General features: G+C 38.9%; 1 protein-coding gene across 1 annotated transcript; it reads right to left on the bottom strand.

Moving 5' to 3' along the window:
- Positions 1 to 19,910: 19,910 nt before the first annotated feature.
- Positions 19,911 to 24,515, bottom strand: LOC110914413 (beta-fructofuranosidase, soluble isoenzyme I). The gene is made up of 7 exons (XM_022159206.2): positions 24,188 to 24,515; positions 23,921 to 23,929; positions 21,690 to 22,549; positions 21,380 to 21,544; positions 20,742 to 20,977; positions 20,551 to 20,638; positions 19,911 to 20,254 (listed from the first exon to the last, which is right to left on the bottom strand). The coding sequence occupies exons 1-7, from the start codon at positions 24,513 to 24,515 to the stop codon at positions 20,063 to 20,065; spliced, it is 1,878 nt and encodes a 625-aa protein (XP_022014898.1). The 3' UTR covers positions 19,911 to 20,062.
- Between the last annotated feature and the right edge of the window lie 3,094 nt (positions 24,516 to 27,609).

Below are 27,609 nucleotides of genomic sequence, written 5' to 3'. Positions count from 1 at the left end.
TACATAAAATTTTGTGTTTTCTTAGGTTTTATTACCTGTTGCGATCGATTAAGTAAACACCTTCTACCTTTTAAAACACCAAACCCTCATTTGACATCTTTTCTTAGTGACTTTTCAATCTCTTGAACTTTTTTTTTTCAGGTTTTTCGGGTCAACGGGATCTGGACATGTAACACCTCGAATTTTTGCGTCCAATAATGTGTTAACACGTGTCATTTGATTACACGTGGCATTTGTATTTAATAAAGGACTAATTTTGACAAACCTTGAAAGTATGTAAATTCGAGGGTTATAAATGTCAACAAGGGTAAATATACTGTATAGTAACCCTAAATAAATGCTTGAACCTTCAAATGAATGTATCATGGATCGTACGAAAGCGAAACACGAAAGAAAGTGAGAGATTATAAGCTACAGGGGTTAACTGTGTCAACATGTTTAATTATACCTCTGAGTGACCCTTTAACGTTCCCAAGGCTTTGTAACGGTATTATACACTCACTAAAATATAATATATAAATTTCGCGAAGTTTCGTTATGAAACGAGAAAGTTACGATCGAATTCGTAGGAGAAGGGTTAAAAGCGTCAATAATGAAAGTGAAGGCTTTCTGAATAAATTAATAAACTAACCGGGGACTTAATAATGCGGGTAAATAACACGAGGTCCTTAGTTGTAATTAACCGAGGGCCAAACCGCAAAGTTACCCCTTCAAACCCGAAAGGTCAGGTAAATCATTACGAAAGATTTTGTTATTAATTACCAGATTCTGATAATCATTTCAAAAGATTTAAAATTTCTGGAAACCAAGCCTCTCGCGACCCGCGTTAAGTAATAGCCTAAGTGTAGGCGGGCCGCGAGCCTCCTGTTTTACGCGCCTGTTATTTGAATCCCAGGCGACCCGCATTAAACAAGCATGGAACTCTCATGCGGGCCGCGTAAAACGCCCAGATGCAGAAAGTTAATAACTATTTGCCTTTTGAGCTTGTGAATGATCAAAACCTCAATCAATGAGGCATGGGCGCCCCCTACTCGACCCATATCACTTAGGGGCACCTGCCCATCATCCATACTCAGTGTAGCATGTGTTGTAATGATCCTAGAGCCCAAATTTCACTATAAATAGCCACATTATGTGCATATCATTCACACAACACAAAACACATTCATCTGATCATTCCAAGAGCTCTCTAGCATTCTCTTCTGCTCTCTAAGCAAGATACCACTTCTGTAAGTCGTTCATAACCATTTTGGTCTTACATTTCCATAGTTTTAGCTTATAAACCAACCATCGTAACTAACGGTTGTCATTACAATAACTTGCAAATGGTTCAGTCTTATGACGAATCAAAAGTGGTTTTGAGTTGGTATTTATGTGGGTAATAAACCTCTAAAAGGGTTCCCCCTGATCACCACTCTAACTATGTCAAATATCGAGTCAAACGCGCACTTAAAAAGTCAACAGAAAGCTATTTTAGCGATTTATGCATAATCTGTAATGTACATACTAAGAAACCTGTTTTGACACTCATAAAATATGATATTAAGTATATAAACTTGTTTGCGCTCGTTTGAATCGACCATTTGCTATATTGACCCGGTTCGGAGCCGAATGTCGCAAAAGTTTGACTTTTGCATTGACTTCAGTTCTGACCCGTTTTAGTGAGGTATAGATATACCTTAGGACACTCTTAGGACCAGGTTACATGATGGTATAAACCTCTGTAATCGGTTCATGAGTTATCCGAGTCTTTTGCGCATTTCCGTTAATCGCCTAAAAGTTGACCGTAACGCCATTTTGAAAATAAAACGAGTATTTCGGACACATGAACGGACCAGAACCTTGCTTATTGAATTATAAGCATGTCCTTAAAGTTTCACGTCAATCCGAGGTCTAGAATGAGAGTTATGCTAATTAGCGTAATTTAAATAAACTTTTGTAATAAACGGCGCAATTAGCATAACGCCCATCTAAACCAAGATTCGTCACCAAAACTTTTACCCACTGTTATAAATTAATATTTTGGGAATTTTAAAGATTTTTAATAATTTTTACCTCGCTCATAACCTGCGGTTATGGCTACGGTTCGGTAAATACCGAATATGCCCTTTTCGGCCAAAACATGAGTTCTACAAGGTCTTTTGACCCGATTCCAGTTGCTACTGATTTTAAATAATAAATAAAGTATTTTAAGCTTTATAAGATGTTCGGGAAACTCAGATTTCCAGTAGAACTCGAAAACCCCTTTTAAAAGTCTTTAAAATGACCGAAAAACCCCTACGGGGCGTAATATTAACTAAAACTCGTTACGGGCATCACGGAAGGTATCCTACTGATACCACAACCTCTTTAAGGCATATTGACTTAGGAAATAAGCGTAGGACTCTCATGGTTAACCGTTTCGCCTATTGCGCACACGGTTCGGCTTATGAAACTAGTTTTCATAAATTAGCCGATACGGGTCAAATTATATTATCTGGACCCCAAAATCCAGAGTGTGAACCATGAACCCATATAAAACAAGTCTCTGAACTTGTTGGGTCAGAATCGCACTCCATTCTCGGTTTTCGCCTTTTCACGCGATTAAACCATATTCACATATCGGAACCAACCGGTCTAGGCTACGGCCATTATAACGACTCGTTAGGATTCTAAGAGGTTAATTAAAACCTTCGTTCCAGATTAGGAGCCCCAGTAAAAGCTATCGGTGACTAAATCAAATTAAGGAAATATACTTGCAAAGGTAAATACTTTAACTTATTTCCCCTATATGGGCTTGGGTTACGGTATATTAATACCGCTTGATTGAGCATTATATTCTTCCATCGCTTAGGTGGTTAATTAAATAATATGATCGGCTCATTTAAACAGTTTTGTTTCTTAAAAGCCTTTGGGGGGTTTAATGACCGTTGTCCCGGATATCCTTGGCATCATTTTACGAAATGGCCACGACCATCGACATCCCGGTGTAGGCGTACACCCGGTATATATTGTCGACATTAAATTAAAAGACGTAGCCGTTGGTTTTTATACTACGGTTTTACGCAATGTGGTGTGTCTATAAATCTTTAACCCGGCACGACCCGGGCTACTGAACGCATAAAAGAACATGTAAAACGTTCACAAGATTTTAATAATTTTCCCAAGTTATAAAAGAGTTTGTGCCTTGTGCATTCAAATCAATTTTAATAAACATTTTTAAATGTGTCAGTTGAATGTATTTACCAGTGTAAACTGACGTATTTTCCCCAAAAAGATTAAGTGCAGGTACTATACGAAATGGGCTGGTATAGGCGTCCTAAGCATCGTACATAGTCTCGCAAACTCGATGCTGCATCTGAATGAACAATATTTATTACTTTTGATCCGCTGTGGATATATTCAACTTCTGTAATACATTTGATATTACAACCAGAGGTTGAAGTTTATATATTTATCTTAAAGCTTCCGCTGTGCATTTATATAATTGTGTGGTTTGACTATATTGTTGCCAACATCGTCACGGTAATCCCCCACCGGGCCCACTGGTGAGACACGTGGAAATCGGGGTGTGACTATATTGTTTCCAAGCGTTGTTTGACCGACATGAGTGGTACTACACGCCACCTCAACAGACATCACAACAACCACGACATCCACAGGATCCCTCTGAGGATTCACGCTTTGTGGCAGTTACGCCACCACCTCCGCCACCGACGCAACCAGTAATACCTGATCCGCCGAGGCGTAGGAGGACAAATGCTCGTATGTCTACACGAGGAGGAGGGGGTATCCACTTCAGCACTCCTCGACACTCTAGTAGTAGCCATTATCCGCCACTACAAGAAGAAGGACCTTCAAGTCCTATACAGGAGGCGAACTCCGCACCAGCTGCACCAAATTCGCCACCATTTGGGTATGACCAACCCATACGTGCTTACACGGGTCCAACGGCTTACAACCCGTTCGAACCGTCACAAGCACAATACAACTACGGCTATGAGCGCGACCCATATGTGGTGTCGGCAAGATATAATGCGCGCTACCCTGACGGAGCACATGGGAACATGGGACCACCGGACTACTCAGCTCATGGGTATCCAATACCTCCCAGACCCCCAGTTCCGCATCAAGCGCCGCAACCACGTTTCTCTCCTCCTGAACAGGAAGAGATACTCCATCGACTAGATCGTGTGGAGAGAGAGTTCGAGGAAGAAAAGAAAAGCCACCGAGGATTTCTCAAGGGTTTGGCAAACCTACTAAAGGGCAAAAAGAAGAAACGTGACCACTAGCCCTTAATAGTTGTACTAATGTAATTTCTACTTTGAAATAAGTCCCTGCGTGGACACTTATCGTATTTCAGTCCCTACGTGGACTTATCTTTTAGTCCTTACATGGACACCTATCTTGTATTAGTCCCTGCGTGGACTTGTCACTTATTTTATACCTCTAAGGAGGTATGTACTATTTGAAAGACCCGTTTAGGGCAATATGTAATTGTATTTGAGATTATGGAATGTATTTTATGAGTTTTGTTTTAATATGTATAAAATAAATCAAAACCATTCCTTTTATATTGATCTGCCTAGATAAAGAATCTTAAAAGGTGAAACCTAGCTTGGTGTCTTTTAAGATCCAGTCAAGATGGTACGACCTAATTGAAAAGATTCTGATTCCCTGTTAACCTCTGTACGCATGTTAACAATCATGGCAGATGTGATTCGTTAAAATCACGCACGTCATTCTTATACAATAATCCTTAAGGATTTCAAAACCCAACTAAATGATTTATGAATCGTGGGTTAAATCACCAATGAAGGTGATCAATCTTATTAAAACATCCATTAGTGATGTAGTGCCTACGGGCCAATATTATTAAAACATCCATTAGTGATGTAGTGCCTACGGGCCAGTATTATTAAAACATCCATTAGTGATGTAGTGCCTACGGGCCAGTATTATTAAAAACATCCATTAGTGATGTAGTGCCTACGGGCCAACCTTATTAAAACATCCATTAGTGATGTAGTGCCTACGGGCCAATCATATTAAACCATCCATTTGTGATGTAGTGCCTACGGGCCAACCCCATTAAAACATCCATTAGTGATGTAGTGCCTACGGGCCAATTATATTAAAACATCCATTAGAGATGTAGTGCCTACGGGCCAACCATATTAAAACATCCATTAGAGGTGTAGTGCCTATGGGCCGTAATAATTGTCTTATAACGACAAAAGGCAGTGGTGGTCTATGACTCCCTGTCAGAAAGAGATAAAAGAACTACGGTTCAAATCTCTATGCCTTTGATTCTCTGAAATCTCGGTAAAAATTATAAAACATCCTCGTGATTAGGCTTTATGCCGCCAATACTATTTATATAGCTGAAATAGGATATATTCAAATCCTAATATGTAATGAAATAATAAGTTAACCAAATATGGTCTCTGTTACCATGGTTGACAAATTGTCATAAAAGACAATTATATAATAAACTCCGGAATAAAATTTTGTTATCTTCTGTAACAGATTCAAGTTACAATGGCGGATCCCAACGGAGAGAATAGCCATACTAATGAAGATGACTACGACAATACGCCAGTGCATTTGACAGGCGCACAACTGAAGGCTCTGATTGACAATGCTGTTCAGGCAGCTCTTGATCGTCAATATACTGAGTCCCAAGGCAGAACCGTGTCAAAACCACCCTCTAAACCAAAGACACACTCCAAACCACCCTCTCAACCCAATAAAGATGACGACAAACACTCGTCCACTGAGAACAGCGTTCATCGCGATAGAGAATATACTGATGCATCAAATGCTAAGGGTTGCACTTACAAGTATTTTGTATCTTGTAAGCCCTGGGAATTTACAGGGGAGAAAGGTGCTGTTGATTGTATCACCTGGCTAGATGAGATGGACACTATTGTGGACATCAGCGGGTGTGCAGCGAGGGATGTGGTGAAGTATGTGTCCCAGTCATTTAAGGGCGAGGCCCTGGCATGGTGGAGAGCGTTGGTGCAGGCATCTGGTAAGTCTGCTTTATACAAGATGACATGGGAGGAATTTATTGCTCTCATTAAGGAAAACTACTGCCCTCAGCATGAGGTTGAGAAGATCGAGGCTGACTTTGTGTCACTGGTAATGACGAACCTGGACTGCCAGGCTTATTTGACGAGCTTCAATACGATGTCTCGCCTAGTCCCATACCTTGTGACACCAGAACCCCGAAGAATCACCCGTTTCATTGGGGGCTTGGAGCCCGCAATAAAGGCGAGTGTAAAGGCCTCTCGGCCGACGACCTTCAGGTCAGTTACTGACCTCTCCTTGTCTCTCACCTTAGACGCTGTCCGTCTGAGGACACTAAGGAGCAAGGAGGCTGAGAAGAGAAAACGTGAGGATGATACCTCACGAAGATCTGGAAAGAAGCACCGTGGAAACGGTGACGGCAAGAAAGGGGCTGAGACCAAGAAAGATGGGCAAGCTGGTGAAAGGCCTAACTGCAAAATCTGCAAGAAACCCCACTCTGGGAAATGCAGATTTGCATCAAACTCACAGTCGCAATCAAAGACTCCTTCCTGTGGACTATGCAAGTCCAAGGACCATAAGACTGTGGAGTGCAAAAAGATCAAGGATGCAACCTGCTATGGTTGTAATGAAAAGGGGCACATCAAGAGTAACTGCCCTAAGTATGCCAAGAAGGCGGAAGAGACAAAGAAGTCAAATGCGAGAGTTTTTCGCATGGATGCAAAGGAAGCGGTCCAGAACGACAACGTGCTTACAGGTACTTTTCTCGTAAATAATATATTTGCAAGAGTACTATTCGATTCTGGCGCCGATAAATCCTTTGTAGACCAGAAATTTTGCCAACTACTAAATATGCCTATCAAAACCCTTGATGCGAAATACGAGGTAGAGTTAGCAGACGGCACGATAGAAACCGTCTCTACTGTTCTAGAGGGATGTGAAATGTCCATTAAGAACCATTCTTTTCCCCTATCTCTACTCCCTTCAAACTAGCGGGTTTCGACATAGTCCTAGGCATGGACTGGTTATCCCGTAATCAGGCCCAAATCATTTGCGGCAAAAGGCATATAGTAGTAAAGACTCCGAGTGGTGATTCGCTTACCATTCGAGGAGATACACAGTTCGGATTGCCCGAGGACGTACCTATGCTCAAAGCTTCTAGGTGTTTGAACAGAGGCTGTGTAATTTACATGGCTCAGATAATTGAAGAACCTAAGCCAAAGATCGAGGATCTTCCTGTCATTTCTGAATATCCCGAGGTTTTTCCTGAGGAACTACCTGGTTTGCCACCAGATAGACAAGTGGAGTTCAGAATAGACATCATTCCTGGAGCGGCTCCGATAGCTAGAGCACCTTACAGGCTAGCTCCAACGGAAATGAAAGAACTGAGGACCCAGTTGGATGAACTGCTGGCGAAAGGTTTTATCAGACCTAGTTCATCTCCCTGGGGAGCACCAGTCCTATTTGTAAAGAAGAAGGACGGATCGATGCGGTTGTGCATCGACTATCGAGAGCTAAATAAAGTGACCATAAAGAATAGATATCCTTTGCCGAGGATCGATGATCTATTCGATCAGCTGCAAGGAGCAAGCTATTTCTCGAAGATCGACTTGAGGTCGGGCTATCATCAGCTAAGGGTCAGAGATGAGGATGTACATAAGACAGCATTTAGGACTCGCTATGGTCATTACGAGTTCCTAGTGATGCCTTTTGGGCTCACAAATGCACCGGCTGCGTTCATGGATCTCATGAATCGCGTCTGCAAGCCGTATTTGGACAAATTTGTCATAGTCTTCATCGACGATATCCTTATATATTCCAAAAACCAAGCTGACCACGAGAAGCACCTCCGTTGCATTCTCGAATTACTACAGCGTGAGAAACTCTACGCTAAATTCTCGAAATGTGAATTCTGGCTACGAGAGGTTCAGTTTTTAGGTCACGTTGTGAGTGAGCGTGGTATCCAAGTGGATCCCGCTAAGGTAGAGGCAGTCATGAACTAGCAAGAGCCAAAGACGCCTACCGAAATCCGTAGTTTCCTGGGGTTAGCAGGGTACTATAGGAGGTTTATTGAGAATTTTTCAAGGATTGCTGCGCCCTTGACTTCTCTAACCAAGAAGAAAGAAAAGTTTATTTGGGGCCCAAAGCAGCAAGAGTCCTTCGAAATCCTGAAGCAAAAGCTGAGCAACGCACCTGTGTTGACACTACCTGAAGGTACAGATGAATTCGTAGTTTACTGCGATGCATCACACACAGGCATGGGGTGTGTGCTTATGCAGAAGGGCAAGGTGATTGCCTACGCTTCAAGGCAATTAAAGGTGCATGAAAAGAATTACACCACCCACGACTTGGAGTTGGGTGCCGTTGTATTTGCACTAAAATTGTGGAGGCATTACCTCTATGGCATTAAATTTGTGATTTATTCTGATCACAAAAGCCTCCAGCACCTGTTCAACCAGAAGGAGTTGAACATGAGGCAGCGCCGTTGGATGGAAACCTTGAATGACTATGATTGCGAGATCAGGTACCATCCCGGCAAAGCGAATGTGGTCGCTGATGCCTTAAGCAGGAAAGAAAGGGTAAAACCTATTCGAATCAATGCCAAGAGCATTGAAGTCAAGAACAATTTGATTGAGAAGATATTAGCTGCACAGCGAGAGGCTGTGTTGGAAGCTAATTATCCTAATGAAAAGCTGGGAGTAACTGAGGAGCAGTTGACTCTTAGCAAGGATGGAATCCTTAGATTGAACGGACGTATATGGGTTCCAATTTATGGAGGACTACGAGATGTTATCCTTCAGGAAGCCCATAGTTCCAAATACTCAGTCCATCCTGGTGCAGACAAAATGTACCAAGACTTAAAGGCAAATTATTGGTGGATAGGCTTGAAAAAGTCTGTAGCCGCCCATGTAGCAAAGTGCTTGACTTGTGCTCAAGTCAAAGCCGAGCACCAAAAGCCGTCTGGCTTGCTACAACAGCCTGAGCTTCCCGAGTGGAAGTGGGAATGCGTAACTATGGACTTCATAACCAAGTTACCCAAAACCAGGAAAGGAAACGATACAATATGGGTCATAGTCGATAGGCTGACTAAATCAGCTCATTTTCTACCCATCAAGGAGACGTATAGCTCCGATATGTTAGCCCAACTTTATGTTGATAAGATTGTAGCCTTACACGGCATACCTGTGACTATTATCTCCAATAGGGATACCAGGTACACGTCTCACTTCTGGAAGAGTTTCCAGCAATCCTTGGGCACGCGTTTGAACTTCAGTACGGCTTACCATCCACAGACGGACGGTCAGAGTGAGCGTACCATTCAAACGCTAGAAGACATGCTTCGTGCATGTGCGATCGATTTAGGTGGTAACTGGGATAAGAACCTACCCGTGATCGAATTCTCCTACAATAATAGCTACCACACCAGCATAAAGGCTGCGCCTTTCGAGGCATTATACGGTAGGAAATGTAGATCGCCTGTTTGTTGGGCGGAAGTAGGAGAGGTCCAATTATCGGGACCAGAGATTGTTTTCCAGACAACGGACAAGATTGTCCAGATCTGGGAACGTCTCAAGGCTGCCCGTGATAGGCAGAAAAGCTACGCTGATCCAAAACGTAAGGATCTTTACTTCGAAGTAGGTGAAAAAGTGTTGCTTAAGGTATCACCCTGGAAAGGGGTGATGCGTTTCGGCAAGAAAGGCAAACTGAGTCCGAGATACATAGGACCTTTTGAGGTCATTGAACAGGTCGGGTCAGTCGCCTATAAGTTGAACTTGCCTGAAGAGCTCAATGGAATTCACAATGTGTTCCACATCTGCAATCTCAAAAAGTGCTTCGCCGATGAATCATTGGTGATCCCACACGCAGATGTGCATATAGATGAGAGCTTAAAATTTATAGAAAAACCTTTGTCGATTGAAGATCGACAGGTGAAGAAACTTCGAAGAAAGCACGTACCGATTGTAAAGGTCAAATGGGATGCTCGTAGAGGTCCCGAATATACGTGGGAAGTCGAAGACACAATGAAAGAAAAGTACCCCTATTTATTTGAGTAAATCTCGGGTCGAGATTTATTTTAAGGGGGTGAGGATGTAACACCTCGAATTTTTGCGTCCAATAATGTGTTAACACGTGTCATTTGATTACACGTGGCATTTGTATTTAATAAAGGACTAATTTTGACAAACCTTGAAAGTATGTAAATTCGAGGGTTATAAATGTCAACAAGGGTAAATATATTGTATAGTAACCCTAAATAAATGCTTGAACCTTCAAACGAATGTATCATGGATCGTACGAAAGCGAAACACGAAAGAAAGTGAGAGATTACAAGCTACAGGGGTTAACTGTGTCAACATGTTTAATTATACCTCTGAGTGACCCTTTAACGTTCCCAAGGCTTTGTAACGGTATTATACACTCACTAAAATATAATATATAAATTTCGCGAAGTTTCGTTATGAAACGAGAAAGTTACGATCGAATTCGTAGGAGAAGGGTTAAAAGCGTCAATAATGAAAGTGAAGGCTTTCTGAATAAATTAATAAACTAACCGGGGACTTAATAATGCGGGTAAATAACACGAGGTCCTTAGTTGTAATTAACCAAGGGCCAAACCGCAAAGTTACCCCTTCAAACCCGAAAGGTCAGGTAAATCATTACGAAAGATTTCGTTATTAATTACCAGATTCTGATAATCATTTCAAAAGATTTAAAATTTCTGGAAACCAAGCCTCTCGCGACCCGCGTTAAGTAATAGCCTAAGTGTAGGCGGGCTGCGAGCCTCCTGTTTTACGCGCCTGTTATTTGAATCCCAGGCGACCCGCATTAAACAAGCATGGAACTCCCATGCGGGCCGCGTAAAACGCCCAGATGCAGAAAGTTAATAACTACTTGCCTTTTGAGCTTGTGAATGATCAAAACCTCAATCAATGAGGCATGGGCGCCCCCTACTCGACCCATATCACTTAGGGGCACCTGCCCATCATCCATACTCAGTGTAGCATGTGTTGTAATGATCCTAGAGCCCAAATTTCACTATAAATAGCCACATTATGTGCATATCATTCACACAACACAAAACACATTCATCTGATCATTCCAAGAGCTCTCTAGCATTCTCTTCTGCTCTCTAAGCAAGATACCACTTCTGTAAGTCGTTCATAACCATTTTGGTCTTACATTTCCATAGTTTTAGCTTATAAACCAACCATCGTAACTAACGGTTGTCATTACAATAACTTGCAAATGGTTCAGTCTTATGACGAATCAAAAGTGGTTTTGAGTTGGTATTTATGTGGGTAATAAACCTCTAAAAGGGTTCCCCCTGATCACCACTCTAACTATGTCAAATATCGAGTCAAACGCGCACTTAAAAAGTCAACAGAAAGCTATTTTAGCGATTTATGCATAATCTGTAATGTACATACTAAGAAACCTGTTTTGACACTCATAAAATATGATATTAAGTATATAAACTTGTTTGCGCTCGTTTGAATCGACCATTTGCTATATTGACCCGGTTCGGAGCCGAATGTCGCAAAAGTTTGACTTTTGCATTGACTTCAGTTCTGACCCGTTTTAGTGAGGTATAGATATACCTTAGGACACTCTTAGGACCAGGTTACATGATGGTATAAACCTCTGTAATCGGTTCATGAGTTATCCGAGTCTTTTGCGCATTTCCGTTAATCGCCTAAAAGTTGACCGTAACGCCATTTTGAAAATAAAACGAGTATTTCGGACACATGAACGGACCAGAACCTTGCTTATTGAATTATAAGCATGTCCTTAAAGTTTCACGTCAATCCGAGGTCTAGAATGAGAGTTATGCTAATTAGCGTAATTTAAATAAACTTTTGTAATAAACGGCGCAATTAGCATAACGCCCATCTAAACCAAGATTCGTCACCAAAACTTTTACCCACTGTTATAAATTAATATTTTGGGAATTTTAAAGATTTTTAATAATTTTTACCTCGCTCATAACCTGCGGTTATGGCTACGGTTCGGTAAATACCGAATATGCCCTTTTCGGCCAAAACATGAGTTCTACAAGGTCTTTTGACCCGATTCCAGTTGCTACTGATTTTAAATAATAAATAAAGTATTTTAAGCTTTATAAGATGTTCGGGAAACTCAGATTTCCAGTAGAACTCGAAAACCCCTTTTAAAAGTCTTTAAAATGACCGAAAAACCCCTACGGGGCGTAATATTAACTAAAACTCGTTACGGGCATCACGGAAGGTATCCTACTGATACCACAACCTCTTTAAGGCATATTGACTTAGGAAATAAGCGTAGGACTCTCATGGTTAACCGTTTCGCCTATTGCGCACACGGTTCGGCTTATGAAACTAGTTTTCATAAATTAGCCGATACGGGTCAAATTATATTATCTGGACCCCAAAATCCAGAGTGTGAACCATGAACCCATATAAAACAAGTCTCTGAACTTGTTGGGTCAGAATCGCACTCCATTCTCGGTTTTCGCCTTTTCACGCGATTAAACCATATTCACATATCGGAACCAACCGGTCTAGGCTACGGCCATTATAACGACTCGTTAGGATTCTAAGAGGTTAATTAAAACCTTCGTTCCAGATTAGGAGCCCCAGTAAAAGCTATCGGTGACTAAATCAAATTAAGGAAATATACTTGCAAAGGTAAATACTTTAACTTATTTCCCCTATATGGGCTTGGGTTACGGTATATTAATACCGCTTGATTGAGCATTATATTCTTCCATCGCTTAGGTGGTTAATTAAATAATATGATCGGCTCATTTAAACAGTTTTGTTTCTTAAAAGCCTTTGGGGGGTTTAATGACCGTTGTCCCGGATATCCTTGGCATCATTTTACGAAATGGCCACGACCATCGACATCCCGGTGTAGGCGTACACCCGGTATATATTGTCGACATTAAATTAAAAGACGTAGCCGTTGGTTTTTATACTACGGTTTTACGCAATGTGGTGTGTCTATAAATCTTTAACCCGGCACGACCCGGGCTACTGAACGCATAAAAGAACATGTAAAACGTTCACAAGATTTTAATAATTTTCCCAAGTTATAAAAGAGTTTGTGCCTTGTGCATTCAAATCAATTTTAATAAACATTTTTAAATGTGTCAGTTGAATGTATTTACCAGTGTAAACTGACGTATTTTCCCCAAAAAGATTAAGTGCAGGTACTATACGAAATGGGCTGGTATAGGCGTCCTAAGCATCGTACATAGTCTCGCAAACTCGATGCTGCATCTGAATGAACAATATTTATTACTTTTGATCCGCTGTGGATATATTCAACTTCTGTAATACATTTGATATTACAACCAGAGGTTGAAGTTTATATATTTATCTTAAAGCTTCCGCTGTGCATTTATATAATTGTGTGGTTTGACTATATTGTTGCCAACATCGTCACGGTAATCCCCCACCGGGCCCATTGGTGAGACACGTGGAAATCGGGGTGTGACAGGTTGGTATCAGAGCCAACATTGAGTGAATTAAACAGTTTCTTGGGTCTTATTGGGTAGTCTGATGTTATCAACAAGTCAAAGTCAACAAAGTCAACGTACCTAAGACGAAGTCGATGGCGTAAGTCAAACATGAGATGTTCAGACGAAGGATTGACACGATGTCAACATGATGTGTAAGAAAGGAGGATCGACACGCACATTCAAGATATGAAAGAACGATGACTCGTATGGAGATCTGTTGAATAAATATATTTAGACAAAATGTATTTATTACTTTTGTCTAAAATAGATTTATTTTTTTAGCTCAAAACTCTAGGGGTCTAAATGTAATTAGTCTAAGTGGTTTAGGCTATAAATAGATAAAGATGATTTGGGTTTTGAAAACACACATACTAGAGAGATTTTGTTAGGTCTGAGTATACAAGACTTGTGATTAAATGACAAATAAGTGCAAAAAATTTTGTATTGTATATGTAAAGATACACAATCATAAGCGAGGAATCATCATCAACATCTGTTTTCAATTAGAATCAAATGATTACAAAAAGTTTTACAGAAGTTTGACTCTACAGACTCCCCTCAGCCTGATCACTAACAATTATGTTCGTACAAAAGAAAAGGTGATGTATAGTGATAACTAGATCTCTAACATGTGAGATCTATTTATACCTGATAGTGACATCTAACATTCCTAACAGAAAAGATTCCACAGATGTTAAACATCTGATCTGGCTATGCTAAACACTGTTAATATGATAATACTATTACATTGGGAAACATCTGTTAGTTTATCCTCTGTTGCTTTGTTCCAAACATCTGTTTGGCCAGACAGATGTTTGGTCTTCATAAACAGACCTTTGCTTCAACAGATTTTAGGACTTTAACAGACATTGCTTCTTCATGAATAGCGGTTCCAAGGCTTCAAACAGATGTTAGCTAGTCTTCAACAGATGCTCTGATTTAGGTGTTCAAGATTCACTATGTTTGGGAGAAATCCGGTTCAAACTTCTGTTTATTTCTTGATCACTTGATCTGGCATTTGAATATCATTTGTTCTTTTGTAGATCCAACAGATTTGGGGGCTAATTGTTTTTATCATATGCAGATTTAATCTAGTAGGTTATAAAGAATATTTTGTGTATTCTTCTTGATTTTCTTATCTAAAACAAATTTTTAGCTCGCTATTATTGGAGAAAATCATGACAGTCTAAAATTGAAGCAAATTTAGAGTCTAATTTCTAACTAATTTTCTTGTTCTCCTTTGTTTTTATCTTATTTTTGTATTTATTGAATAATCTACAGCTTTGGCTCTAAGCAGTAATGGTATGTAGATAACGGTGCTCACGACACTTGACCGGCTTAAACGAATTTCTCAAATCTATTGATACATAAAGCGTGATTTTGTATCATGTGCGGGAAATGAAGAAGGAAGAAAAATCGTGTGGCAAGGAAAAAATATGATTTTAATCACTAATTTGTAGATGGTTAAATCCTAAATTCGAGTACCAAAGCTATGATACAAAATTGTAGATCCCAAAAACTACGAATCATAGTGTTGGTGATTGATGAAACACACAAACACCTATTCACTAGGTGTTTGAATGTTCTAAATGAAGAACTAAGATGAAAATAAGGTGAAACTTTGTAGAAAATGGTAAACCTACACACAAAGATGATAAAAAAAAACGTCGGCTACTTACCCCCCCCCCTTTAAGCAAGTTTCTGTTGTTTAGAACTAAGTCCCTCGGATCTTGGTTAACCCATTAGAACCCTAATAAGCTAATCTAGTATCAATGGTCTCTTTCGGTTCCAACCCAATTTAATAAAATTGTCTCTAGAAACTTGAATCTTTGAAATCTTCACCGCGAAGTGATCTTCAAGTTTGTTGTCCAGTTGTCATATATAACCTTCTCAATCCTTGCAAAAATTTTGCATAAAAAGGTTCGCACCTTAAAGGATATAATCATAGAGTTCTATAGCAAGGATACCTGACACTAATGCTTCCAAAGCATGTTATAGCTTCGGTTATCCCGGGCATTTCCCTTGTCTGATTCCTTGGATGGGAAATCTACTTCTCGGTAATCCACAGAGCAGTCTTGCCTTTGTCGTTACCTTTAACAACTTTCGTCTTGTACTCTCGAAGTAGCCAACTCCTTCTATGTTCCTTATCTATGATCACATCAGTAGCTAAGCGTATATCATCAGGAATATCACCGATGAGATTGTTACCTTGTCTCACATGATCGACGAGGCTCCTTCCTTTGCATAACATGCAACTAGAACTTCTAGGAATTCATAAAAATTCCTTTTTGTGTGTATTGAACTGTTTCTTTAGTTCTTTGATCATGTCAAGAGCAGACTGTTAATTAAAAGTAGTTCGTAGATGTGAATTTCCTAATGTGACATAGAACCTGTATCACGAAATTTAACCCAGACATTGTGTAAAAATATATTTGATATTTAATTTAGATGGACTCTCAAAGATTAGACATTTGAGAACACTTTAAATAATCGTTTACTTGAGTACTTTCTTCAAGTCATGCCAAGAAGTGAGTTTTATGTCTAATACATTCAGAATGGAAGTAAGAAGTGGGATATGTTTTGAGACATTTAAGCAGAAACATTATATTATTTAAGGATTGAGATCCATAGTTTATCAAATTCAGCGAATGGCGTGAGCACTCTCCACCTAACTTGATATTGCAGGTTAGGGTCATTCTTCTTCCCATCGCCAGCGACTCAGCCCCTTCGTCATCACCAACGGCATTTGAAGGTCCGTACGTCCCGTGGCGCAGCTTAAGAGGGGCCAAGGGGCGCCCGACCCCCCGAACTTTTTGCTCAGTAGTGTTATATATATAGTTTTCGTATAGAAATTTTTGGGTATATACGTTTTCGCCCCCCCCGGTCTTCATTGTCAAGCTTCGCCACTGCATACGTCTTCCCATCGAAGATCATAGATTCTTCAAATTAAATGATTTGCAAGTTGTCTTTTTCGTTTGGTCAAAGTGCGCTTTACAATAATCAAATTATAATCCAATATTTTGAAAGATCTAATAGGTATAGCTAATTATGTTATTGCATATTTGCACGTATACAAGGATTGGATCTTTAATGTTGGTATCATCGTCATCGGAAACCCAGGACCATTCGGAACGGACGGTGTTGTGACCGCACACACAATCGTTTTCAAACAACCCACAGTAATCACAATACATCATCATGAAAACGAACAAACTGAAATTTCTGAATGATAAACTAAACTAACCGAACAAACTTGAATCGAACTTGAACTTTGAATAACAATAACTTGCAATACAGAAACGTACTGAACGAACGATTATGAACAAGGGTTGCGGCCGGCTTTATATGCAGTGAACAGGTATGTCTTCAAACGTCACACCGTTTCGTGAAGAGATGTGATGATCCATGATAACCGCTCGTGCAGTTATTTACTTGACGTACCGGTTCATCAAACATCGGCCCAAACCCGCTTGTTCTCTAACTAGACATAACCTACTGGACTTGATAGTTTGTTCGACCCACTAGACTTGGCCTCCGGCCCAAATACATAACATAAACAATAACTTTGTTCGACCCATTACGAAAACTAAAAAACAAATATAAACAAGTGATACCGGCCCGAGCCCGTTTCGGATGGACTTGATTATTGATCTTCATTCACCGCCCTAAGCAAGAACATCCGAGTCTCCGGCCGTGATCATTCCTTATGATTGTTGGTGACCTCTATCTTGACCACCACTTCGTCGTCGCTTGATTCTTCGAGCCAACCGCAGTTGTTACTTGAATTTCCAACCATGACATCTTCCTTTTTTCCACGCTCTTTCTTCATGTGGTCGAAGTACCACTCGACTAGTTCCAAGTAGTAGATGTAGGCGACTTTCATCTCGTATGCATCATCCGGTTCATAACCGTACTTGGCCGCGATCACATCCCACATATTCTTCTCCATCACTTCCTTGAACCCTCCGTTGTGCTTTACAATGCGATGTAACAATATGAGACTAAGGTCTCGGTCATCAATCAACTCGGGTGGCATTGCTTTCTCACATACAATTCCAAGGAAATCCGAAATAAACCAAATCAAGACTTCTTCGAACGGTGCATCGAAGAACCTTTGGTGTTTCTTTATTTCCTCGTGCAATGTAATAAGATCTCCCGGTTCTACACAACTTTCCATAATCATGTTCCTTTCGATGACGTCTTCCTCGAGTTGTGAGAGAATTAACGCTCGTTCCTGAAGCGTTTCTCTTGATTGACGCGGGTTATCTTTTTTGCCTTCAATGTAAATCAAAAACGCCTTTTTCGCTTTCTTGGAATACACGACTTCCTTCTTTCTTACCCTTGAATTTTCACCGTACACCCTTTTCTTGTTTCTTTCTTTTTCGAATTCCCTTTCGTAGTATTCACCCAAACACTCTTGGAATTCTTTCTTTTCCTTCTTGTGGCCGTTGTCAACGCCAAGATTATCATAGAAAGCGTTGAGATAATCTTGTTCCAAGTCGACTTCCGACTTATCTTCATAAATGTCGAACCCTTTCGAGCGACATCCAAACATCTTCTTTAACACACACGTATCCCCCATTGTAACCGTTTCTATCCCTTGAAACAAAAGTTGTTCTAGACTTAACACGTTCTTGTCTAGACTAGGAGCATAACTTACACACGGGATCGTCTTGTCTTTGCCGTCCACCGGCACTCTAACTTTTCCAATACCATGCACAAACGAAAAATCTTTCCTACTTTCGTTTGTTACTACCCCAAAGTGCCTCTTGAAACATTTAAACACATTTCGGTTTCCCGTCATATGTGTTTTGAACGTAGGATCAACAACCCATATTGAATCCCATTTACCGCCACAAGTGTCTTTAACCACATAATCACTTTCAATTGGTAACGGCGACAAATTGATATACTTACTTGGGCAAATCGAGGCGATATGACCAAATTGCTTGCACTTGAAACAACGGATTCCCGGTTTCCTTGGCCTACCCACCGGTGCATTTGCTTTCTTACCGGACTTCTTCACGAACCCCTTTGGAACCATTTTCTTTGGAAACTTCTTCACCGGTGACTTCCCGGTTCGCATGGTTGGCTTCCCCTGCGCGTACTCATCCTCTTCCGCCGCCCGGCCGCACTTTCCACTACGAACAACATCTTCACCGTAATCGGTTTCCACCGATTTTCCCTTGTCTCCACATACCCGGTTCCCATCATGATCACAACTCCTCCCGCTTCCTGTTAAACCTTTGGCTCTGATACCAATGTTGGTATCATCGTCATCGGAAACCCAGGACCATTCGGAACGGACGGTGTTGTGACCGCACACACAATCGTTTTCAAACAACCCACAGTAATCACAATACATCATCATGAAAACGAACAAACTGAAATTTCTGAATGATAAACTAAACTAACCGAACAAACTTGAATCGAACTTGAACTTTGAATAACAATAACTTGCAATACAGAAACGTACTGAACGAACGATTATGAACAAGGGTTGCGGCCGGCTTTATATGCAGTGAACAGGTATGTCTTCAAACGTCACACCGTTTCGTGAAGAGATGTGATGATTCCATGATAACCGCTCGTGCAGTTATTTACTTGACGTACCGGTTCATCAAACATCGGCCCAAACCCGCTTGTTCTCTAACTAGACATAACCTACTGGACTTGATAGTTTGTTCGACCCACTAGACTTGGCCTCCGGCCCAAATACATAACATAAACAATAACTTTGTTCGACCCATTACGAAAACTAAAAAACAAATATAAACAAGTGATACCGGCCCGAGCCCGTTTCGGATGGACTTGATTATTGATCTTCATTTAAATCATTGTTATTTACATGGGTTGGGTTTATAATTTTGAATGTTAATTGTTTAATAGCAGTTTGATTGTTTGAGTTTGAATTTATGTATGATTTTATTAGATGGTTTTTGTTTCCAATGTGTAACACTTGGAATATTGAATACCTAGGTTTGGTTTTACTCTATTTAGGAGACATATTTTTTTATATTTTTAATTTCAGATATCCGTTTAAATATCCTATCCGAGCTTTTGGATATACAAAAGTTTGGATACAGATTCGGATATTAAAATCCACTACCCAACTTGTATATATATATATATATATATGTGTGTGTGTGTATGTGTGTGTGTTTAGCGTGTGTATGTATAATCTCATACAATCGCACACAGAAAGTAGTACGAAGGAGCAAGGAGAAATGGTGGCTATGGGAGACTACTCTTCGTAACTATAACAATGAGCAAACAATAAAAGAGGTCAATTACATTCAACAAAACATGTTGATCACATATATTCTTGTTTGATTCATTTGTTTTGACATGTGTGTCAATGATTGTATGTGTTTAGCCATAGATTAATGTTAGGATAAAAAAAAGTTTAGTTTTCAAAAGAAAAATTAGTGAAAGTTTAAGGACATAACCATATATAACTTACCTTAACCAAAATACGAATAATCGCCCTTACAAGGTAAGCCCAAATAAAACAAGCTAGCTCTTATTTCCCAACATAACACTTAAAAATATTTAAACGTGAAAAGGCTCAAGTTTTGCTTCACCCATCTTCCATATCTTGAGAGATGCCTTAACAGTGATACCAGTGCCATTGTTGAACAAAAACACTTTGGCTGCATCATATATGGCCTTTGTAGGATACACTCTTGATGTGATCACCGTTCTTCCTCCTTGTGCAAAGCTTTCTACGATTGAGTGGTCCACCTACATTCATTGCTATTCATTAGGATATATACACACATGTTATACATAATGTCGGTGAGAGAAAAAAGAGGTAGAAATGCACTTACACAATGATCTTATGTATCTTAATAAAATGATTGATATAAGTGTATATGTTATTTTGACAGTCCTCTATTTGAAATAGGTTATACATTCAATGATTGTGAATGTGTGTTTTTATGCCTTTGTATGTGCATACTTGGGTTAGGTTGGTTTCTATACGGTTCTATGGCTTTTATTTTAATATACTAAACCATAGTCTTAGGAATTTCACATACCAATAACCTCATGTTGTAGTTTTCACCATGGAGTACTGGAACAGTGCTTCCATATACAAAATTGCGCACACCTGAGAGCTTTGTTGATCTGCATAAATTTGAATTCCATAAAATAATTTAGTTACTACTTACTAGAATTAACGAGCCAATATATTAAGGTAACAAAAAAGAAAAAAAAAACTAATACCAACCTTAATTCATCAACACAGAAATAGGTTCTTGAGGTGCCATCAGTGTTCTTTGCAATGTAGAAATAAACTGGAGTTTGTTCCGAAAGTGCTTCATCGGCTAGAACCACTACCCCGAACGGTCCCAAAACGCCCCTCATGGCTGAACCGTCGCTCGTTGTGCAGTTGAAAATAGTATCGGCTTCTAAGGTTGCATCCAATAAAGCTTCATCTACCTCAAATGAGGCACTTATGTCCAACTATAACCATGCATTGTCATATCAAATGCAAGTTAATTAAGCATATCATAACCAGTGGCGGACCCAGAAATTATTTGTTGGGGGTGCGGATAAGGTGTTCAACCATATTTTCAAGAGGTGCGGTCAGATTTTTTGCTTAAAATATACACTAAAATTTCTTTTTCAAGGGGTGCGGCCGCCCAACCTGACCAAAGGGTAGGTCCGCCCCTGATCATAACAAACTATGTACTGATAAGACTCGTGTAACGAATATGCGAGTGTAGTCTCCCAGTGGACCAATCCAGAAAATAAAACTAATAGGTAGAATCGATCTTGTAAAACTAATAACATTTGTTCATCATAATTTACTTTTTTTTAAATAGGTGTCGATAAAATTACCCTCGTCTATAACGTATCATTTACCTGTGCAGTTGAGTCTATATTAAGCGGAACAAGTGACCCGGGCGCTAACTCGACATCTTTGAATTCATCGTACGTTTTAGATCTTAATGTCTCTGCTTCCTCGACGGGCCATTGGATCAAGTTACTTTGTGTATTCGGGTCCAACACCACGGTTCTTGGAACATTCTATAGATTAATTAACAAAAATAAACTATCAATAAATTTAAAAAAAATGTTCTTAAAACATGCCAATGTTAGTCACAACAACAAATAACTCAACGTCATACATGTCTTATTGTTTTTATATACATTTGACATTTTTATTACTTACCAACATATTTGCCCATCCTTTTTTTATATCATCATTTTGAAGATCCGTTTCTCCAACATAGCCCCATAATACCCGTCTCCTCTTACTCGGGTCGTAAAACGTCTTTGATGCATAAAACTTTCCATAATCATATCTCAACCCGATACCCACATCCATTTCCGGATCATCTGGATACCACTTATCTTTCACCACGTCATACGATCCGATTGCATACCAATCATGCCTATCTTCGTCCCCACTTTGCTTCAACACATACTTAGCATCCGACTCATAACTCGACATATCCAACCCGTCTGTCTTTGTGGTGGATACCGGGTAAAGATCCACGCATTCCCACATACCTGTATGCGGAACTTCATGGAGCACCTCATCCATCAATTCAAAATGAGTGAAATTGGTGGTGTGGTAAATTAGGGCACAACCTATGGTATTGTTATGCTTCGACCCCATAACCATTCGATACTTTCCGTCCGGCCCCATCCAGAGAGATGACGGGTCACGGAAATCTTTGCGACCGACGCCTAGAGGAGGACCAAGAATGGGGTTATCTTTGTATTTAACCCATTCAACAAGGAGGGGATCGGATGAATTGGCGGCGAAAGCTAGGCACTGAAGCTGAGATAGATCATGGGCATTGCCTGTATAGTACATTATGATTCGGCCATCCGGGAGGATGGTGGCGGAGCCAGTCATGACACCCTTTTGGTCGTACCAGTGGTCGGGGACCATGGCTAGAGGGAGTTGGAACCAGTTGATGAGATCTTTAGAGACTGCATGGCCCCAAGTGATATTTCCCCATATTGCTGAATCTGGGTTGTATTGGTAGAATAAATGGTACCAACCCATGTGATATAATGGACCTACATTTCAATTTCATGCGGTTATTATTAATATTTAAATTACAGAAAACCCAAACTTAATAAACTATATAAAAAAGTTGTATGAATATGGCAATAAGAATTACATTTTTGAAAAATCCTATTGTGCTGTAACTTTGATACATGTATATATTTTTGTGTAATAACAAATAATACTCGGGGGAAGGTTCATTTAAGAAAATATTTAATTAAGAAGAAAAAGAACAAAGGGTAATTTTGTAAAACATTAAATAGTTTTTTCACTTATCTCATTTATTATTATTTTTTACTAATTAATTAGTCATAAAGACTACTATTCTCCACACTAACTTTTTTTGCCTACACACATCAAAAGTTATCTTACACATTTCGAAATTCATCCTACACGTTAAAATTTATCCTACACAACTCGTAATTTATCCTACACAACTCGAGATTTATCCTACACTTTAAAATATTTTATTTTATTTTTTTGAAAAAATATATATTTTGAAGATAAGTTACAAAAAATTTAATGTAGTTAGCTATTAAAGAGGAAGACTAGAAATTAATGACATATGTAGATTTACCAATGTACCCTTATAGTAACATTAAATACTTATATTAAATGAAGTAAAATAAAGCATTCTTATTGATTGAAATTTCTTCTTTTTTCTTCTTACAAAAATTTTCTTCTCATTTGAACTCTCCACTATATATATATATATAGGGGATGGTTCAAATGAAAACCACTTTTATTGTGAAAACTCGAAAACTAACTAAAAAAAGCCTAAAAAACACACAAAATTTTTTTTTTCAATTTTTTTTTATAAAAATCGCTAGTTTTTATATATAAAAAAAAACTTTTTTTCAAAAAAAAAAAAAAAAATTTGTGTAGTGCACATGTGTAATAATACACATGTGTAGTACACATACATATGTGCAGTATTACACATGTGCACTACACAAAATTTTTTTTTTTTTTTTTTTTTTTTGAAAATTTTTTTTTATATTAAAAAACCTGCGAAATTTTGATTGCAAAAAAAAAATTAAAAAAAAAATTTTTGTATGTTTTTTTGGCTTTTTTTAATTAGTTTTCGAGTTTTCACAATAACTATTGGTTTTCATTTGAACCTTCCCCTATATATATATATATATAAACATATATATTTAACAAAGGTTGAAATAAAGCAGATACAAGAAATAATTTGACGTATGTCACATGTAATATAAATAATTTACTTGTTGTTACAGTTACATAATCACATTATAACATATTTCCATTTATAAAAATTGATATGTTTCTACTCATATAAAATAAATCTACATGATTTAATAAAACCTACAAGATTATGAAATAAACAAAGTTTTTTTCCCGGTTACAAACCTACTTACCATTAGGGTCTTGAAGAGGAGATCAGCAAAACCATCCATCAAAAATTAGCCAAAGCCATGACAAATAAATTGAGAAGAAAAAACATATATTAGTGGATGATGTATGTTCAAAATAAATTTTGAATATAAAAAGCATTGTAAGAACCGTATAAATACTTATATCAATTGTTTCAATTTTAATTTAATAAATAAAATTTTACGTACTAGTATTTATTATGTTCTTAGTATTTTTTTATTTATCAAATGGATTCAAAATGTGATGCATACCACCAATAAAATTCTTTTGGGGATGAAAGTGATAAACAGATCTTTCGAATTCTACGTTACTACCAACAACCTTCTCTTGTGACAGGACTCCTATCGATGATGGTTTGATCTTGATCTCCAAATTAGTTGAGACGGCAGCTAATTGCCGACGACCTTGGGGTTTTAGTAGTTGGTTGTGAATTACAATAGTTAACGATGAAAGGACTAGAATGGATACAAATAAACCAGCGACAACTTTTGATAAACGACCAGTCGGAATTCCAGTGGATTTCGGCCACCTTTCAAGGTCATTGTAAGTAACAAAAGGGGTGAAGAAGGAAAAAGCCATAGAGGGTAATGGTGTTTACGTATGGTGTGACCCTGAAGGGATGAGTTCATGGGGTTTTATAGGAGCGTTGGAGTCATAGCTTTAATGGAATATATGGGTCTAACATAAATATAATCATAAATGTGAAAAATACTAAACATAAGGTAATTAATGTTTAGCTGTTTTACTAACATCATGAAACCAAAGATATATATTACTTTTTTTTTTTTGAAAGGTAAACTTTATAAAAACCACCAAACCGCCCCATGTCTCCAAGTAGGAGACATAGGCACGGGCAACTTACATCACGTCAAATTTACACCATGAGTTCCAATCTATAGAACCCTTATTGTATCTAGACCTAAACCAAAGAAAACTTAAACTTTTAATCTCCGCGATAACCTCCATGACCTTTAGCTTTTTATCCGAGAAGATACATTGATTCCTAGCCCGCCAAATGCTCCAAACGGCAACATACATGACCCCATGGAACGCCACCTTCTTAATACCTTTGAAGCCCACGAAATTATGCATGGTAACAACATCCCGAATAGAGAAGGCGAAAAGATTAGGGACGCCGCACCAAGAAGCTATCGCCAACCAAACCCCTGACGAGAATATGCATCCCGAAAATAATTGCTCCGTCGTCTCTATGAAATCATCACAAAAAACACAGTTTTTATTAGGGACCATAATGTTTCTTCTTTCCAAAGCCGAAGTTGTAGCGATTCTATCCAACTCCGCACGCCACACGAAAATATTGACCTTAGCCGGAATCCACTTGCACCATTCCAAAGCAAAGCCCGTATTATCTTCAGCTTCCTTTTGCAACCAATTTTTAGTAGCTTTCACAGAAAACAGACCAGAATTACCTATCGTCCACGTCCACTCATCTAAGCGATCCGTGCAATGAAAATCCTCCACCATTCTCAAACAAACAGTCAGATCTTTCTTCATAGATTCAGTAAAATTCTCTTCCCTTTGATTCCACCCACACGAACCATCTTTCAAAGAGGCTAGCCGATCCGCAACCGTCACCAACTTGTTCTTTTCAATCTTAAAAAGGTTAGGAAACTTGTCTTTGAACGCTTCATCTCCACACCAAACATCGATCCAAAATCGTATACTCGTCCCATTCCCCAATTTGCCCTTCAAGCAATCATGTAAGGTTCGACTTTCGACTTTAGTGTTGTACCCATGTTTAACAATCTTCTTCCACGTACCGGATATACGCCCATTAATCGGCATTATTCCCCATTTCCTTTTAGTGCAATGTAATGAATCAACTATTCGTCTCCATAAAGCAAAAGGCTCCACCCTATACCGCCAAACCCACTTTAGTAACAACGCACTATTACAATAATCCAATTTCTTCAAACCCAAACCTCCATTCTTCTTGGCTTTCGTGACCTTATCCCAAGCAACCCAATGAAGTTTTCTACCTTCTTGATTTCCTCCCCATAAAAATTTTCTTATCATCGCTTCCAACTCGTTGATAATCTTCATCGGCGCCTTATAAATAGAAAAGTAGTACGTTGGCAAACTCTCCAGGACCGACTTAATCAATGTTACTCTCCCCCCAAGGGATAAAACCTGTGACTTCCATTTAGATAATCTTGCACGAAAAACATCTTTCACTGGCTCCCAATTTATAATACGATTCATATTTGCCCCCACCTTTACTCCCAAATATGAAAATGGCATAACTCCATATCTACACTTCAAATGGTGCGCCTGTTCCTTAAGCATATCAATATTAACACCATAGCCGTACAAAGACGATTTATGTATGTTAATTTTGAGCCCGGAACATAAATGGAATATCCGCAGAATCTGCATGACACTTGAAAAATTATCATCATTCCACCCTCCCATCACCATAACATCATCCGCATATAGGAGGTGAGACACTAAAAGACCCCCATTAGGAAGCTGAATACCATTAAACACTCCTAAATCCGAGGCTTTACGAAATAAACTAGAAAGTGCTTCCATCACAATGACGAATAAAAACGGAGATAGAGGATCACCTTGTCTAACGCCTTTCGTACATTCAAACTCAAATGTGGGGGAGCCATTAACTAGACCTGAAGATCGAGCCGAAGCTAGAATACCCCATATCCACTTGCACCATATATCCGGGAAGCCCATTTGCCTCATAATACTAATCAAAAAATCCCAATTAACATTATCATATGCCTTTTCAAAATCAATTTTGAAAAGGAACATGTTTTTCCCCGACACCCAAGCCCAAGAAAGAATTTCATTAATGATTAACGGGCCATCTAAAATATACCTTCCACTGATAAATGCCGACTGGGAATCAGAAATCAAAATACTAATCACCAACCTCAACCTGTTAGCCAAAAGCTTCGATATGACTTTACTTATCACCCCGATTAAATTAATAGGTCGGTAGTCACCCAACCCCGAAGGATCCGCCACTTTAGGTATCAAAGTAATGAAAGAAGACCCGACACCTCTCTTTATATTACCGGATGCGGAAAAATACTCTACCGTACTCACAAAATCTTGCGCAAATAGTTCCCAATACCGCTTAATAAATTTGAAATTAAAACCGTCGGGTCCCGGAGCCTTATCGTCACCGCACGAGAAAACCGCATTTTTTATCTCCTCCTCTGAAAACCTTTCTGTCAGAAATTTAGCATTAAACTCGGATAAAGTCTTTAAATTATGGCATCTCAGAATCGGCCTTTGAGCCATGTCTTCAGCAAACTTCTTTTTAAAAAAACCATACACCTCTTTTTTATCAAATTTGGCTTTGTAACCCAAACATTATCAATTAGCAAACCCGGAATTGAATTCGTTGCTCTCCTTTTGTTAATAAAACCATGGAAGTAGCTCGAGTTATCGTCTCCAAACTTTGCCCATTTGTTTCTCGCCTTTTGTTTTAGATCATTATATTTATGCTCCTCTATCTCGTAAAGCCTCTTCTTTATTTCTTCCCAAACCCAAACTTCTATATTACTTATATGACATTTCATAACCATAAAATAGTTAGTAATGTATTTTAGTTTGTAGAGGAAGATGTGGGCTTTAAAGTGATATATACATAATGATAAAATATATCAAACATAGGCTAGTTAATGTTTAC

The sequence above is a fragment of the Helianthus annuus genome, chromosome 15 (assembly GCF_002127325.2).
Source record: "Helianthus annuus cultivar XRQ/B chromosome 15, HanXRQr2.0-SUNRISE, whole genome shotgun sequence".
In the NCBI taxonomy this organism is placed as follows: domain Eukaryota; kingdom Viridiplantae; phylum Streptophyta; class Magnoliopsida; order Asterales; family Asteraceae; genus Helianthus; species Helianthus annuus.
The sequence above is the reverse complement of the archived record's forward strand: the minus strand, read 5'-3'. Positions and strand labels throughout refer to the sequence as shown.

What these genes read in the sequence shown, in the direction of transcription:
- LOC110914413 (XM_022159206.2), bottom strand. Translation starts at nt 24,515, where the DNA reads ATGGCTTTTTCCTTCTTCACCCCTTTTGTTACTTACAATGACCTTGAA. An exon ending in ATATAGACTCAACTGCACAG is followed by an intron (nt 20,978 to 21,379) that starts GTAAATGATACG and finishes GCATGGTTATAG; the next exon opens with TTGGACATAAGTGCCTCATT. An exon ending in ACTACAACATGAGGTTATTG is followed by an intron (nt 20,255 to 20,550) that starts GTATGTGAAATT and finishes CAATGAATGTAG; the next exon opens with GTGGACCACTCAATCGTAGA.